We start from the raw sequence: 15,217 nt of genomic DNA on the forward strand, positions 1-15,217 counted from the left end.
GTTACCCCCCCCCCCCCCCCCCATTTCTGGTTTTATTTTCTAGAAACCATGGAAACACCAAAGACGCTTTAATATATTATGTGTTTTATTAGACAGGTGAGCAACTGTTTGGATACATTCATCGACAGAAAACGAATCATGACATCTCAACACAGTTAGTCTTATTGTTTTAAATCTGGTTTTCTTCATTTACCATGAGTTATGTTTTACCATGCCTACAATGCCTACTATCGATCTAGTTTACTGCAGTGTGCAACAAGTGTCTCAGAGTAGCATTATAACATAACTTTCAACACTTAAATGTATCTAATATGATAAAACAGCGCTGCTTTACCCCACATACGCGTGAGCGGAAGAAGCGGAAGCTCCACGAAATCAAGGTGTCATCAAGCTACGCTTTTGTTTTGAATAAGTGACCTCTAGCGGTGAAACAAAAAAAGTTAATATACATTCATGCTGGTCACTTCATGTGTTTCAAGTGGCTCAGTATCTTCAGCAAGATGATGCGTAAACTGCCTCATATTAAACTTAAAAGTTCAGCGTCGCTTCCTGAAGATCGACAATTGTTTGGCGCGTTCCCGCTATCCAGTGGATTTCTTTTCAAGCACTCAAGTCACTTCAGTTGTACGCGCACCGTTTGCGCGGTCACAAAAATTGGAGTGTGGAAACCCTCCTGATGACAGTAATTATGTTCGGACGGCCGAAGGATAGGTTACTTTTGGCTTCCAGCTAGGGTTGTGCACGCAGCAAATATATTTGAATATTCAATCCGTAATTATAATTAGAAAAATAAAAAATACTATTTGAATTTTGCTACATTTGTTGCATTGCTGGCTGTAAATGCTGTGAAATCCTAAGCACGCAAACTAAAACTCAGTTATAATTACATGCACTAGGTGGCGCTTTGGAGCTTAGATTCTGACATCTGATTTGGTAACAGAATGTCGTTTGCCTATCATTTATCATAAATATCACCACTATGAAATCACATGAAATCCATTCAAATGAATAAAGACAGCTGTCCATCAACTCACAGCTTGTGAGCCGAAAAGGTCACTTTTCTGATAGCAAAATGATCTCGAGACAAATGCTTCCTTGAAGTTTGAAGGCAGGTTTAAGAACAGAAAACACCAAGCGCTGTAAGAAACTTCGCTTGGCACACGTCTCTGCAATGTCTGTCGGCGGAGCACCTTATTGTTATCTAACTAAGGAGCCAACTTTCACCCGAGCATGTGGATATTCTTTTTTTTTTTTCTCAACATGAACATGTGAAACAATATAAACACGATAACCATATGCTGACTTGAGTGTATGTACGTTCTCCAAGATAACTAGCGCAGTCTGCTTTTAATAGCGAAATAAAAATTTTTTTTTCCCTTTGCTCTGCTTCCGCTTGAATGCTTTTGTTCTGTATATTTTTTGTTTAGACACATTATTTAATATTCTCAACTAAAAGAAAATCAAGATATAATGTAAGCTTGTTGGGTATATTTGCTAATCATAATCAGAAATGGTGACAATGTAATGATTCAAAAAATCGATAAACTTCATTTAAATAATCGAATATTCATTTTCATGAGCCCAAATATTCAAATAGAATATTTTTAAAAAATGCCCATCCCTACTTCCAGCATGTATGGATCTCGGGGAATCAACATGGGCACCATTATTCCACAGCTGTATCCTGTTTTCTCCCGCCGCCTTTGTCTGGCTGAAGGAATTGTCGGTAGGGAAGGGTCAGGCGGAGGAATTCAATGTATGTGAAAGAAAGGTGAACGCTGGTAAAACGGGAGAGACAGAGGGGGGCATGGCTTTGATCTGCGGATGTGATCTGTAGAATCACTGTATATCCCAGCGTCTGTAAAACTCCAAAATCAAACACGTGCCTCTCCCTCTGCTTGAAGTCATTTACGTCCCGTTTTTGGTTTTCATCTTTGCATGCACTTCAGTCTGAAACAATGGCTGAGAGGAAGCTTGTTTGACTCACTGCAGTGAGTCAAGCATCTTGTAGGCCTCTTCTCCATGGAGGTTGCCCATTAGGACAGGAGTATGTTGAGCGTGACTTTAGAAGAGACTGAGTGCAGGTCTGGTTTTGTTTAACTCCTTCCCCGCCATTGATGGAATTTTACGTCATTTATGAGACAACACTTCCCCGCCATTGACATCATTTTTCAGCTTTTTGAGTTTTCACTGTTATATGGTAGGGGGTGCTATTAAGCAACTTCTGAAAGAGTACAGAAACTTCGAATCAAAACACAGTAAAAAGAAGCAGGAACAAGCGATAAAAGCAAAAGTACTGTCTTCTTTAATAAGTCGATACTGAAATTTAAAAAAATGTACAACGCTTGAATGCAGGCGTCTATCAGCGGATATATTAGGGATCCGCTGATAGACGGCAGTGTTCAAATGCTCCCGTGTGTATCGCTGTAAACGCTCGGTGAAAGATGTCTATATGTGTCTTCCAACGTGTTTTGGAAGCGTTGATCATTGTAGCCAGTCACAGATGTTGAGCGCATGAACACAATGGCCAATCAGAATATCTCAATCTACATCATTTACTTTATTCTACTGTACATGCGTACTGCCTACATAATTTTATTTATTCTACTGTACGTACATACTGCCTACATCATTTTATTTATTCTACTGTACGTACATACTGCCTACATAATTTTATTTATTCTACTGTACGTACTGCCTACATAATTTTATTTATTCTACTGTACGTACTGCCTACATAATTTTACTGTACGTACTGCCTACATAATTTGATTTATTCTACTGTACGTACTGCCTACATAATTTGATTTATTCTACTGTACGTACTGCCTACATAATTTTATTTATTCTACTGTATGTACATACTGCCTACATAATTTTATTTATTCTACTGTATGTACATACTGCCTACATAATTTACTTTATTTTACTAGTACGTACTACCTACATAATTTACTTTATTCTACTGTACATACGTACTGCCTACATAATTTACTTTATTTTACTGTACGTACGTACATACTGCCTACATAATTTACTTTATTTTACTGTACATACGTACTGCCTACATTTTATTTATTCTACTGTACATACGTACTGCCTACATAATTTACTTTATTTTACTTTACATACGTACTGCCTACATTTTATTTATTCTACTGTACATACTTACTGCCTACATTTTATTTATTCTACTGTATGTACATACGTACTGCCTACATAATTTACTTTATTTTACTGTACGTACGTACATACTGCCTACATAATTTACTTTATTTTACTTTACATACGTACTGCCTACATTTTATTTATTCTACTGTACATACTTACTGCCTACATTTTATTTATTCTACTGTATGTATATACGTACTGCCTACATAATTTACTTTATTCTACTGTATATACGTACTGCCTACATAATTTACTTTATTCTACTGTATGTACGCACTGCCTACATAATTCACTTTATTCTACTTTTCAATTGAATTTTTAAGTATAGATTTTATTGCTTTACCCTTATACCAGAGCCATAATGTATTCTTAAACTATAAAAACATCATATAAAATATGCATAATTACTTTTAAAGCCAATCTAAAAAAGGTTGAAATGTAGACCATTTGAATATGCTTCCACAGCTGTGCCGTCATTTCCACCACACAGAACATTTTTTTTCCCCCCACATGTTATTGGGCTTGTTTACAACAGCGTGAAGAGTTTGAAATGAAATGCAAAACGTGATGTGTGCAGAAAACATCATCGCAGAATATTTGTGTGCCTTCTTACCAAAAAAATCTGCAAAATATTATATAATTATTTATTTAGGACAAATGCTGACCATTAGAGATTTAAAAAAAAAAAAAGACCCTAGAAGTGTTCACCAGACCACCAGTAAGTGACCATTGATCAGAAATGCTTGAAACTGACCTGCTCTCTTTGATGATCTGGAGCACTCTCAATGACTTGGCAGGGCTCTGTTTGAGACAGTGGCTTCATTTATCACACAAGCCCATAGTAGAGAGGCGTGCCAGACATTAATGATCTTGTCATAAAGAGAGAGAACGCTGCCAAGGTCTGTCTGATGTGACTATCTGCAGTCTTGTACTCACGCAAGGCTTGGCAACAAAAGCGGCAGTGCATCCTCCTCTCTCCAATGCCGTTTGATACTACTCGTTTAGTATGCAGTGTGAACACTCAGAGCTGCCGCACCTCTTTTCTTAAAACGGACACGTCCCAACTCCTCCTTGTCTGTCTGTCAGAAACCCAAGGGCAAAAACGCGTCTCTCACTCTTTCGCTCGGGTGAATAAAGTTTAGCCTCATCAACATGTCATCTCAGGACTTTCCGGGGCTATTGGGACGTTGTTCTAGTCGAATTGACGGAATTAGCCGACATGCATTTTTCATAGATGCTTTAAATAATTCTGTTACATCTGTCAGAATGGTCCGTATGTGTACGTGTGCATCGTAGGGTCCTGCAGGCCTCAGGAAAAGTTCTGTAGCATTGTGTTTACTCTGCAGGAAGGGCTCTGGACTGCCCAGTGTTTAGACATTGGGCAGAACGGGCCGGCAAAAGCTCGCTCCATTGTTCTTTATCTGGAAGCGCCAGGGTTATTTCTGTTTTTGTTGCTTAATTCGGTCGACATTGTCAGGGGACGGAGAGGAAGGTATGTGTATGTGCGCCCCGCATGTGTGTTTGCAAGAGGAGAAAGACGCGGACGCGCTCTGCGCGTCGGGACAGAGGAAATCGCAGGCCCCCCGTTTCCACCGTGATTGTTTGCCGTCTCCGATCCCACTGCGATAAAGATTGCTTTCTTTGCAGAGAGGCTGGGAACGCTTGGGAAAATGGAGCTCTTAATGTGAGCGCTAACCACTTTTGCTAGGAGGAGGGATTCGCATTGAGGGCCCGTGTCCTGGTGGACCTGGACAATGTGCTTGATGATTAGGACTAGGGTGTGATCCAGGTCCTTCAAGGACGGCTAGGGCTAAGAGCTGAAAGTCGCCGGCTATGGACACCAGGGGCTTCCTCTGCCTGCCGCTCTTGCCTTGCCCAGATCTCCCTGGTAACAGCAGTCAAACTCACACCCCTCCCTCCGGCCAGACATCCACATTTTCACTAGAAGATCTAGGTTTTAGCTCAAACTCACTTGAAATGTGAATGATTCTAGCTTGTGCAAGTCCCACAATGCAGTTTATGCAGTGCTCAGAGTGGTTTTCACGGGATTGTGATGCTGTTGCTAGGGTTTTCTGGATGGTCGCTTAGGGTTGGGCCAGTAACCACTAAGTCTATATAAAATTCTGGTCCCTAGATATGACTCAGCTCTGTTTATTCGCATTTTATTGTCTTTTTATAAGTCTGATCACACCTCTCCTCACATAAGCCCCGTGGTTTGAGTTACCATCATGTCCGTGGAACAAAAGGCACTTCGAGTTAAGGGATGTGTTCAAATGAATATGAGCCGTAACAATCGCCAATAAAGTACTTGATTTGGGATGGTTAACTGTGAGAGCCGATTCAAAACCCTTTGTTTTGGCAATGGTGTCATTCATGTGTGAGTGTCTTTGTTGTGCAGTGATTTGTCTGAATGGATTTGTGAGGCAGGAAGTTGGCAGGGACAGGATAGTCTGAGTCACAGTGAGTTTATAGCTTTAAATCAGGGTCTGTCCTGTCTGTTGACTTGCACCCGCTTCTCACATCAGACTGATTTTAACTCCATCTTAGACATGTGAATTATCAGAAATAATAAGTTATATTTTAGAAATTTTAGTTATACCCCCCCCCCCCATATATTTGTTTTGAGGTCTTGAAGTGTTTATTTTTTAAAATAAGTATTATATAGTTATATATTATATAGTACATATTATTTATTAGGATTATTAAATACAACATTGCTGACCAAAATATAGGCCTTTAAGTAATTAAATAGTCATAATTGTCCCTAGCAACAGTGTTATTGTATAATATATTGTTTTTAATACTGATTATTAACAAAGCACATGGTTTCTTCTTTTTTTTTCAGCCGGGGAAGATAATTTGATTGAACGCCACACACACGCCAGCATGGTGAATCCCGGCGACCAATGGCAGCCCATCCGGCACCCCGGCATCACGGCCCACATCGAGTACCGTATTCGGGTCAGGTGTGACGAGAACTACTACGGGACTAAGTGCAACAAACAGTGCCGGCCCCGCGACGACTACTTTGGCCACTACCGCTGCGATCCATCGGGAAATATTGTATGTCTGGATGGCTGGATGGGAGAGGACTGCCGGACGGGTAAGCATTTCAGTTTAATATGACCAATAAATGGCCAATATTATAATTCTATTCTATATTGGATTTAAAAAATAGACATGAAACCGTTTTTTTTAGTATTAGTTGTAACGATTAAATCATTTAGTAGCTTTTTATCATTTATTAGTATTGAATTGGCTATTTTTATATTTTCAAATTTCATTTTAATATACATTGTCGTTTTGAAATGTGTTTTTGTCAATTTCATTAGTTTTTGTTCAGAATTACAACACTGCACTAATCTTAATTGTTTTAAAAGCTACAATTTAGGCATCACAACATGCTCAATATAAAATAGACATACATTTTTTATAAAAAAATAAAGATAACGTAGAACTATAACAATATATCATGCATCCTCAAAATGTAGCCAAGTTTTATTAGCCACATTGCCCTTGAAGAAGGATGAACTAGGGCTGACTGATGTCTTAAAGAGCATATAGAGAGGAACCCTGTTGAATCTTGCCCTTTACAACCCTGTAAAGAGACCTGCTGCTATCAGTGTTTTCACAGCCCTGCGATCTTTGCTCCTCTGCCTGGAGGTGAGATTGTGTTGTAAACAACACCTCTGCAGCCCTGGAGTCACACTTTCCATTAGCTCAATTAATTTGGGTGATGCTGGGGGTTTTGATGTCTTTAACCCCACCACTGCAGACAACCTAAACACCTCTGATCCAGAGCTGTGCGTGCGTGTGTGTGTATATATTGCAGTAAAGAAAGGCCGTAAATCACCAGCCACTGGCCTAATGAGCATGGGTACGAGTAGGTGGCTGTAATGGGGGTGGATAGGGGCAAGCGTGTGTGTGTGTGTGTGTGTGTGTGTTCGGGCCATAAAGTTGTCTTCTGTCACAGCGAGCATGATGAATTTATCTTGTCGCACTTGTAAGGCAACACAAACAAACAACGCTGACTCCCCTCCCTCCCTCTCTCTCTCCTCTCCTCTCTCAGCGATCTGCAAGCAGGGCTGTAATCTGATTCACGGAGGCTGTATGGTGCCTGGAGAATGCAAGTAAGTGTTTGAGCATCATTTCATGCTCGGTTGGTCGGGCTAATCTGGCTCCTTAATTTCAGCAGGGCCATATGTGCTCATGCTGATAAGGTCTTTTCATTTGTTTGCCTTACCATTAATTAATTAGTGCAGTGAAGCCATTGTTTGTGCAAGCTGTTTTTGTTTAATATGCTTTTTTTAATCACGCTATACTTTCTCAAGTGTGTTTAAAAGTTGTGATCGATTATCATTCGATGGGTTGAGATACTTTAAGGCGTCACTATTACTTTTGCTTATATTCTAAGGGATGGTTCACCCAAAAATGAAAATTTTACCATTTAGTCACGCCCATGTCGCCGCAAAACCATAAGACTTCCGTTCGTCTTTGAAACACAAATGAAGATGTTATTTCCTCCATTGAAAGTGCATTTACCTAAGCAAGCATGTCTGAGCTTACGCAAGAACCATTGAGGTTTGCTTTCACATGTTAGACAAGTATGGTTGAGCTTCTGTTTCCCAATTGTAAACCTCTATGTATGTTTATATGTAAACAAATTAAATCTGTCTGTTCATATAAAGCAATAATTTCTCTTCAGAAAGACTTGGATTTAACGGCGTGATTCATATAGATTGCTTTTACAATCTTTTTATTAACTTTTTGAAAATGTTTTTATTGCAATTTCAATGGAGGGACAAAAATCTCTCGGGTTTCATTAAAAAATATCTTAATTTCTGGATTTAACGGCGTGATTCATATAGATTACTTTTACATTCTTTTTATTAACTTTTTGAAACAATTTTTTATTGCAATTTTAATGGAGGGACCGAAATCTCTCGGGTTTCATTAAAAAATATCTTCATTTCTGTTTCGAAAATAAACAAACATGAGGTTTGACATAACTCCTCTTACACCTTTTACACTAATCTGTTAATGTACAATTTTCACTTGTCAAATGATAAAACCGGCAAAAAATAGACTGTAGGAAGGACCCGAGTCATATCTAGGGACCTTCAGATTGGGATCTCTTGAGTTGGAACCTTTAAACCACCCAGAACACTGTAGCAACCGCATACAACTCTCAGAACACCTCAGTTTGTCATGGGCAAACTGAAAAAAAAACAAATAAAAATCTAGTTGTAATGGGACTTTGTGTCCCCACATTCCTTGTGTTTTGTGTTTATCATCAAATGATTAAGTCGAATGGTGGTATTTTGCTCTTACTGTCACAGGAAACTCTGACGCTTCCTGTGGAGCTCAGCGTGAAATCCACCTCACCGTCCCACATCATGTTCTTCTTTAATTCTCTTCCTGTAACTTAGCTCTGCCTTCTTCCTTTGCCACAGGAAAAGCTCTTAGTCTTTGGCATGAGGAAAATCTTTTTTGTCCATTCCACCTCCAACCTCACACTGTCTAAGGGCAGGGAATGAGTAGATCCAGAGGTGTCTAAACCAGGAAGTCACTCTAGACGATGACATACTGGAATCTTTAGACAACAAATCATTCAGGCTCATTTAAAAATGTCTCCCGCTTCGATTTTCTACTGAGCACAGATACCTGCTCTCATTCTTCTGCTCTTTTATCTGCTACTAGATTTGAGTTTAAAAAGGGCATGGGTATTTTCTGCCTCAGGCATCTTAAGGGCCAAGTGTGGCGCCTCAAGGGACGTGGCGGCCAGAAACATGCTTTGGGACAGCATGTACCAAGCTTCTCGATGGCTTGGACGAAAGAGCTTCTGGAACCTGGCTAGAAAACGGAGGCCAATATGTTATTTCAGAGTTTGAATATTTGGGAAGTTCTGTGAGTCCCTGCAGGATATGGTGACTCGCTTCCCTGCCGTCACTAGCTTGATAGTCCTAGGAAGGAAGAAGGTGGAGACAAGAGCACTGAGACACTTTAATTAACCAGTTGATGCATTTGTGGGCCATACATTTTTGCCACACTTAAAATTGTATAATTTCATTACATCCAGTAAGTTTTGTTTTGTGATGAAGGGATAGTTCATCCAAAGAATGAACACAAAGAAATATATTTTTAAGATTATTTCAATTGTTTTCGCCCACACAGATTAAGTCAATGGTTTCCAATAGAGTGGTGCAGGGATGACGTATTTGTGTAGGCCAACCCGGAAGTTATCATCACCCTGGTTCCCTCGACAAAAACCCAATAGTATTTTCCCATTGGCTTTTGGATTATTGCAAAAAATAGGGTCTGTGACAACAAAATTCTTAAGTGTTTTGTTCATCACGATAATCTTCACAAATGAGCACAATTTTAAAGCGTAAATACAATCGGCAGAAGTCAAAAGCTAAACGTATGCTATAACTGAAATACACCAAAGAAAGTTTGAGATATAATAGTTTGCAAGAGCACAAATATAAACACAGACTAGTGAGTAGATGAGTTTACCTGTTCGGCTGATGAAGTTTAATGTCACCGACAACATCTGTAGACCCATTTAGACCCTTGTTAGCCACCACCTTTTACAAGACAAGTAAAAGCTTTAAAAAAAAAATCACAGTACACTGATGTATTTTATATTGTAGAATAAAACATGAAAATATCTTGAGTTGGTGTTAACCACAGACCTTATTTCAAACCTTTAACCAAAAAACCCGTTGACTTAAATACGATGGAACCGGAAGTGCTAAAATGCTAACTCACTTCTGGGTTTTGGCCTACATCCCTGCACCACTCTATAGGTTTCGATCAATATTTATGGGTGAACTTTTCCTTTAATTGTCCAAATACATTGGAGCCACTGCAAACCCATGCTGTGAATCAAATGTGACCCTGGACCACAAAACCAGTCATAAGGGTCATTTTCTTTAAGCTGAATAAATAAGATGTATGGTTAGGACAATATTTGGCCGAGATGCAACTATTTGAAAATCTGGAATCTGAGGGTGCAAAAAATCGAAATATTGGGAAAATCGTCTTTAAAGTTGTCCAAATGAAGTCCATAGCAATGCATATCACTACTAATAATACATGTTTGATATATTTACAGTAGGAAATCTACAAAATATCTTCATTGAACATGATCTTTACTTAATCTCCTAATGATTTTTGGCATAAAAGAAAAATTTGATAATTTTGACCCGTGCAATGTGTTGTTGGCTATTGCCACAAATATGTCCGTGCGACTTATGACTGGTTTTGTGGTCCATCGTCACAAATGTGAAAGAGAAATGCATTTGTGATTTTAAGTCTAAGGTGTTTTTCATGGCTGTAGTGGACATGTCCTGACACACAATATAAATCTAATGCAACTTTCTCTTTTGGAGTGAGTCTGTTAGCAAGCTTATGTTTGGCAGTGCTCAGCAGAGCTGAACGCCCCCGTGCACAGGCAGGGTTCACACTCGCCCCACACACTCTGCTGCCTACATGCTCTTTCATACAATACTAGTAAGGTTGTTACTGGGCAGCGCGAGGCTGTGTGTGCTCTGGTGAAAGTAATCCAGCCTCTGACCTGCCCCTTGGGCACAGATCTAGGGGGCTATTTCAGAGACCTCATTGGAGATGTTATAAGTGGATATGGATCAAGGCCTCCACACACAGAATGTGCCAGGTGTGTACCTCCCGAAGAGCACATTTGCCTTATTTAGTCAGCAAACACCATTGTTTTTCACTTTAGATGGTTTTGGAGTTATTGTGAGCTGATGTGAGCCCAATGCAATTGTGGGCCTGAATTTTATTTATGAATGCACTGATTTAATTTAAGAGCAAGAAAATGGTATGCTATTATTAGGAGTACTATGTCAATCCCATGTTAAATGAAGAAGATCAGTGCTGTGTCTAGTTCTCAAAGTACTGTGGTTTTCCATCTGAACCCATCACTGTACCATGGTACCACCATGGTACTTATTTGTGAGGCTAGTCTGTACTAGCTCTGAGGTTGAGATATGCAGACAGCGTCTCTCCACTCGGCAGCTGGAGTTAGGCCATACCTCTTCTGCAGGAGAGCTGTCTTAAAATAGCCTGCTCAGAAATGACAAGACAGCTGGGTGAGGGGTGTGGTGGGGGACGAAGAGAACGCACCACAGGCCTTGGAATAGCGGAGTGTTGCTGTAAAGCAATGATTAGTTAACCCCTCCGCAGCGTTTCCCTCTGTGCCTCCAGGCTGCGACCAAACCGCCCGAGGTGGGTGGGCGGAGTGCGCGTCTGTGCACAGTTGTGAAAGTGTTCTTAACCTTTGTCGCCCGGAATGTCGCCTTGTCCTAAGATTAGGTGTCAGCACAGTGATGTGCAGCTGTATGTTTGTTCCTGTCTGTCATTAAGAGGTTTCAACCTCAGTGGCATTTTAAGTGTTAACACGCTTGTGTGGTTTTCAGGTGCAACTACGGCTGGCAGGGCCAGTTCTGTGACGAGTGTCTCCCTTACCCCGGCTGCGTGCACGGGACCTGTGTAATGCCTTGGCAGTGCACTTGCGAGAAGAACTGGGGCGGCCTCCTGTGCGATAAAGGTAAGGGTCCTACATGCATCACACACGCTGATGATTTGACCTAGTTAGTTTTGAGAAATTGAGGTCAACCTGGAATTGACCCATAAAATGGTCAGCAGTAGATCAGAATGAGTTTAAGCCTGCGAACATCCAGCCTCGAATTCATATCATGGTGTTAAATAGAACTACAGCATCTTACACTGATCTGGTTTGTTGGCTGCGATGTCAGCACAGGCTGTGCATCATGTGACAACACACGCACAGACACACACTTTGGATATTGTGGTTGTGATTGGAGTGGCGCTCGGATATCTGATCTCTTGGTCAGCCTGCATCCTGGAAGGTGGTTAGGAATGAGAAGCAGCTGAGATGTGCCTACAGTTCTCTTTATTTATTTACCTGCTTTTTTGTGTGCACAGCCTCGCCTTACAAGGTCTAAATAGTTTGCCAACTGTAGTCATTCAAAGAGCAGATGTTAGCAGGCTTAAAAAAAATCAGAATGCATTGTTAGTGTTCCTTCCCCCATAGTCTCAAGAAGTAACCTAATTCATCGTTTCTATGTCTCCTTAAAGATCTGAACTACTGCGGCACACACCATCCTTGCGTCAATGGCGGGACCTGCATGAACTCTGAACCGGATGAATATAACTGTGCCTGTCCTGAAGGGTACTCTGGCAAGAACTGTGAAATTGGTAAGTCTCTACAGATGGATGGGGCTAAAAGAAATTGGTAAATGAAAGTGCTACATGAAAGATTTGATTGTTTGATGTTGTGCGGATGGATGGATGGATAGAAGGGATGGCTGGCTAGGTAATGGGTTGATTGGATGGATGGATGGATGGATAGATAAAAGAAGGGTTGGATGGATTGATTGATTGATTGATTGATCGAAGGAATGGATGAATTGATGGATGTATAAAAGAAGGCCTGGCTGGATGTATAAAAGAAGGGCTGGATGGATGAATACAAGGGTGGATAGATTGATGGATATAAGGATGGATGGGTAAAAGAAGGGATGGATGGGTAAAAGAAGGGACGGATTATAAATTGATTACATGGATTAATTAATGGATTGGAAGATAGGGATGGATGTATGGTTAAATGGATGGATGGATCCGTAGATGCATGGATGGATGGGTGGGTTTATAAGTGGATGGATAAATAGATGGATTGATAAAAGAAGAGATGGGTGGCTAGAAAAAAAAGGGGTTGATTGAATGGATAAATGGATTACATAGATGAATTAATGGATTGGTAGATAAAGGGATGGATGGATAGATGGATGCAAGGATGGATAAATAAATGAATGGATGGATCCATAGATGCATGGATGGATGGGTGTATAAGTGGATGGATGGGTAAGGGAAGGGATGGATGGATGGATTAAAGAAGGGGCGGGTGGATAAATGGATTACATGGACGAATTCATGGATTGGTAGATAAAGGGATGGATGGATGCAAGGATGGATAAATAAATGAATGGATGGATCCATAGATGCATGGATGGATGGGTGTATAAGTGGATGGATGGGTAAGGGAAGGGATGGATGGATGGATTAAAGAAGGGGCGGGTGGATGAATGGATTACATGGATGAATTCATGGATTGGTAGATAAAGAGATGGATGGATGAATAGATGAATGGATGATATTTCTCACCCAAGGCTGGATGATTGAAGCTGTGCCAGTTGTTGTGCCTATATGAGATGTCTGTCTATTTCTGAGACATACCATTGTGTTTCCACAGCCGAACATGCTTGCGTATCCAACCCCTGTGCAAACGGAGGCACGTGTCACGAAGTCCCGACCGGATTTGAATGCCAGTGTCCACCAGGCTGGGAGGGACCCACTTGTGCTAAAGGTACGTAAATATTTAGTGCACCTTCCCCTCTGTCTTTCTCCATGCCCGATCTGTTCCGTCTGGAGACCTAGTTAGAGACCTAGACTAGAGCACAGACACCCGTCCCCTCCCCAACATGTGTCCAGATGCTGTGGCCAGTGTGCCGCTTGTCATGCTGGGATGTGTCAGGTATATGGCAGGGGAAGCCGGTCCTGCATCTTGGCAGCTCAGCGGGGTCCCTTCACATGGCGAGCGTAGCTTGAGCTCTTACGGGTCCCGGATTAGAGCCTGGTGATACCCATCACTGAGACAGGAGGGATTTGCATAATCTGTCTTCACTTTGAACCAGCATTTGGCTTCGCAAATTCAGTGTTTCATGGTGTTCCCTTCCTTCTCCACCCCTCCGGCTTCACAAAGCATCCCTCTTTATACGCCACAGAGCTCAAATTTGATCAGTTGCAAATGGGTTTCTCACTGTTAGGATGCCCAGTGTTTTATTTTTTGGTATTTCTCACACTCTTCATCACTCCCTCCACATCCTACCTCCTCAGTCTCCTCCACAGCACATATGGGGCTGTGTTTCCATTGTCATAGCAACAGCAGGGTCCCTGCTGGAATTTGGACGACCCCCCCCCCCCCCCCCTCCCACCATTTCACCCATAAAGGTTTTTCCCCCACCTTTTCCCTCTTCACTTGCCTGTCTGACCCTTTTACACACCCCGCTCCACCCCATTCACCACAATATATGTATAAGGCTAAAGGGAGAAGAAAGGAGGGAGGAATTTCTCTTGTTTTTGCTTCCTCCCATTTTCTTCCAAATTTCAAATGGCTGCTTCTCAGTTCTTTGTGTCTTTGTGCCCGTATTAAAACTGTAATGATTTGTGCTCTAATAGCAGCTAATCTGGCGACCTGGATTATATCGAGCTGTAATCGCTTTACTGTCTTGCATAAAGAAAAGCTCTCTCTGATGAAGACACTTTCTCCCGCCTTTTCTCCAACTCTACCATTACTGTTTTGTTATGATATGTTATCATTCATTATATTATTTTATTTGTATTATTTTTATTTATTATATAATATATTATATGATAGTATTTAGTATATTATTTTATTTATTTATTTATTTATTAATTAATTTATTGTATTATTTTTATGGATGGTAACCATGCCACCACTACATTTTTCTTCACTTTGTCTATTATTATGTAATATTTAGGGTTGTCAAACGATTAGTTTGTGTTTACATAATATATGTGTGTATGTATACACACTATATATATATATTTGCATGTGTGTGTGTATATATTTTCATGTGTATATACTCTATATATATTTATATAATTTAAATTATATAGTGCTGTCAAATCGATTAATCACATCCAAAATAAAAGTTCTTATATCATTTATACTATATATAAATAAATATACATATTTTATATATAAATGTAACACGTTTTTCTTTATATATACATGAGTGTGTGTGTATTTATATATACATAATAGTTATACACAGCACACACACACATTATGTAAACACAAACATTGTATTTTGAAAGTGATTAATCGTGATTAATCGATTTGACAGCACTAAAATATAAATATATTATATATAAAAAAAAATATATATTTTGTTGCTGTGAATATGCTGCAATAAAT

At 40.2% G+C, this 15,217-nt stretch overlaps 1 protein-coding gene across 2 annotated transcripts in view; it reads left to right on the forward strand.

Annotated features, from left to right (window-relative positions):
- Positions 1–15,217, forward strand: part of jag2b (jagged canonical Notch ligand 2b) — a 63,261-nt gene that overhangs the window by 23,655 nt on the left and 24,389 nt on the right. For both annotated transcript variants that reach the window (XM_079831544.1, XM_079831545.1), the window contains exons 4-8: positions 6,017–6,274; positions 7,241–7,301; positions 11,613–11,743; positions 12,295–12,414; positions 13,469–13,582. In XM_079831544.1, the coding sequence (XP_079687670.1) occupies positions 6,017–6,274; positions 7,241–7,301; positions 11,613–11,743; positions 12,295–12,414; positions 13,469–13,582 (684 nt within the window). The remainder of the gene's footprint in view (positions 1–6,016; positions 6,275–7,240; positions 7,302–11,612; positions 11,744–12,294; positions 12,415–13,468; positions 13,583–15,217) is intronic.

The sequence above is a fragment of the Gobio gobio genome (genome assembly GCF_949357685.1).
Source record: "Gobio gobio genome assembly, chromosome: 12".
Classification (NCBI taxonomy): Eukaryota; Metazoa; Chordata; class Actinopteri; order Cypriniformes; family Gobionidae; genus Gobio; species Gobio gobio.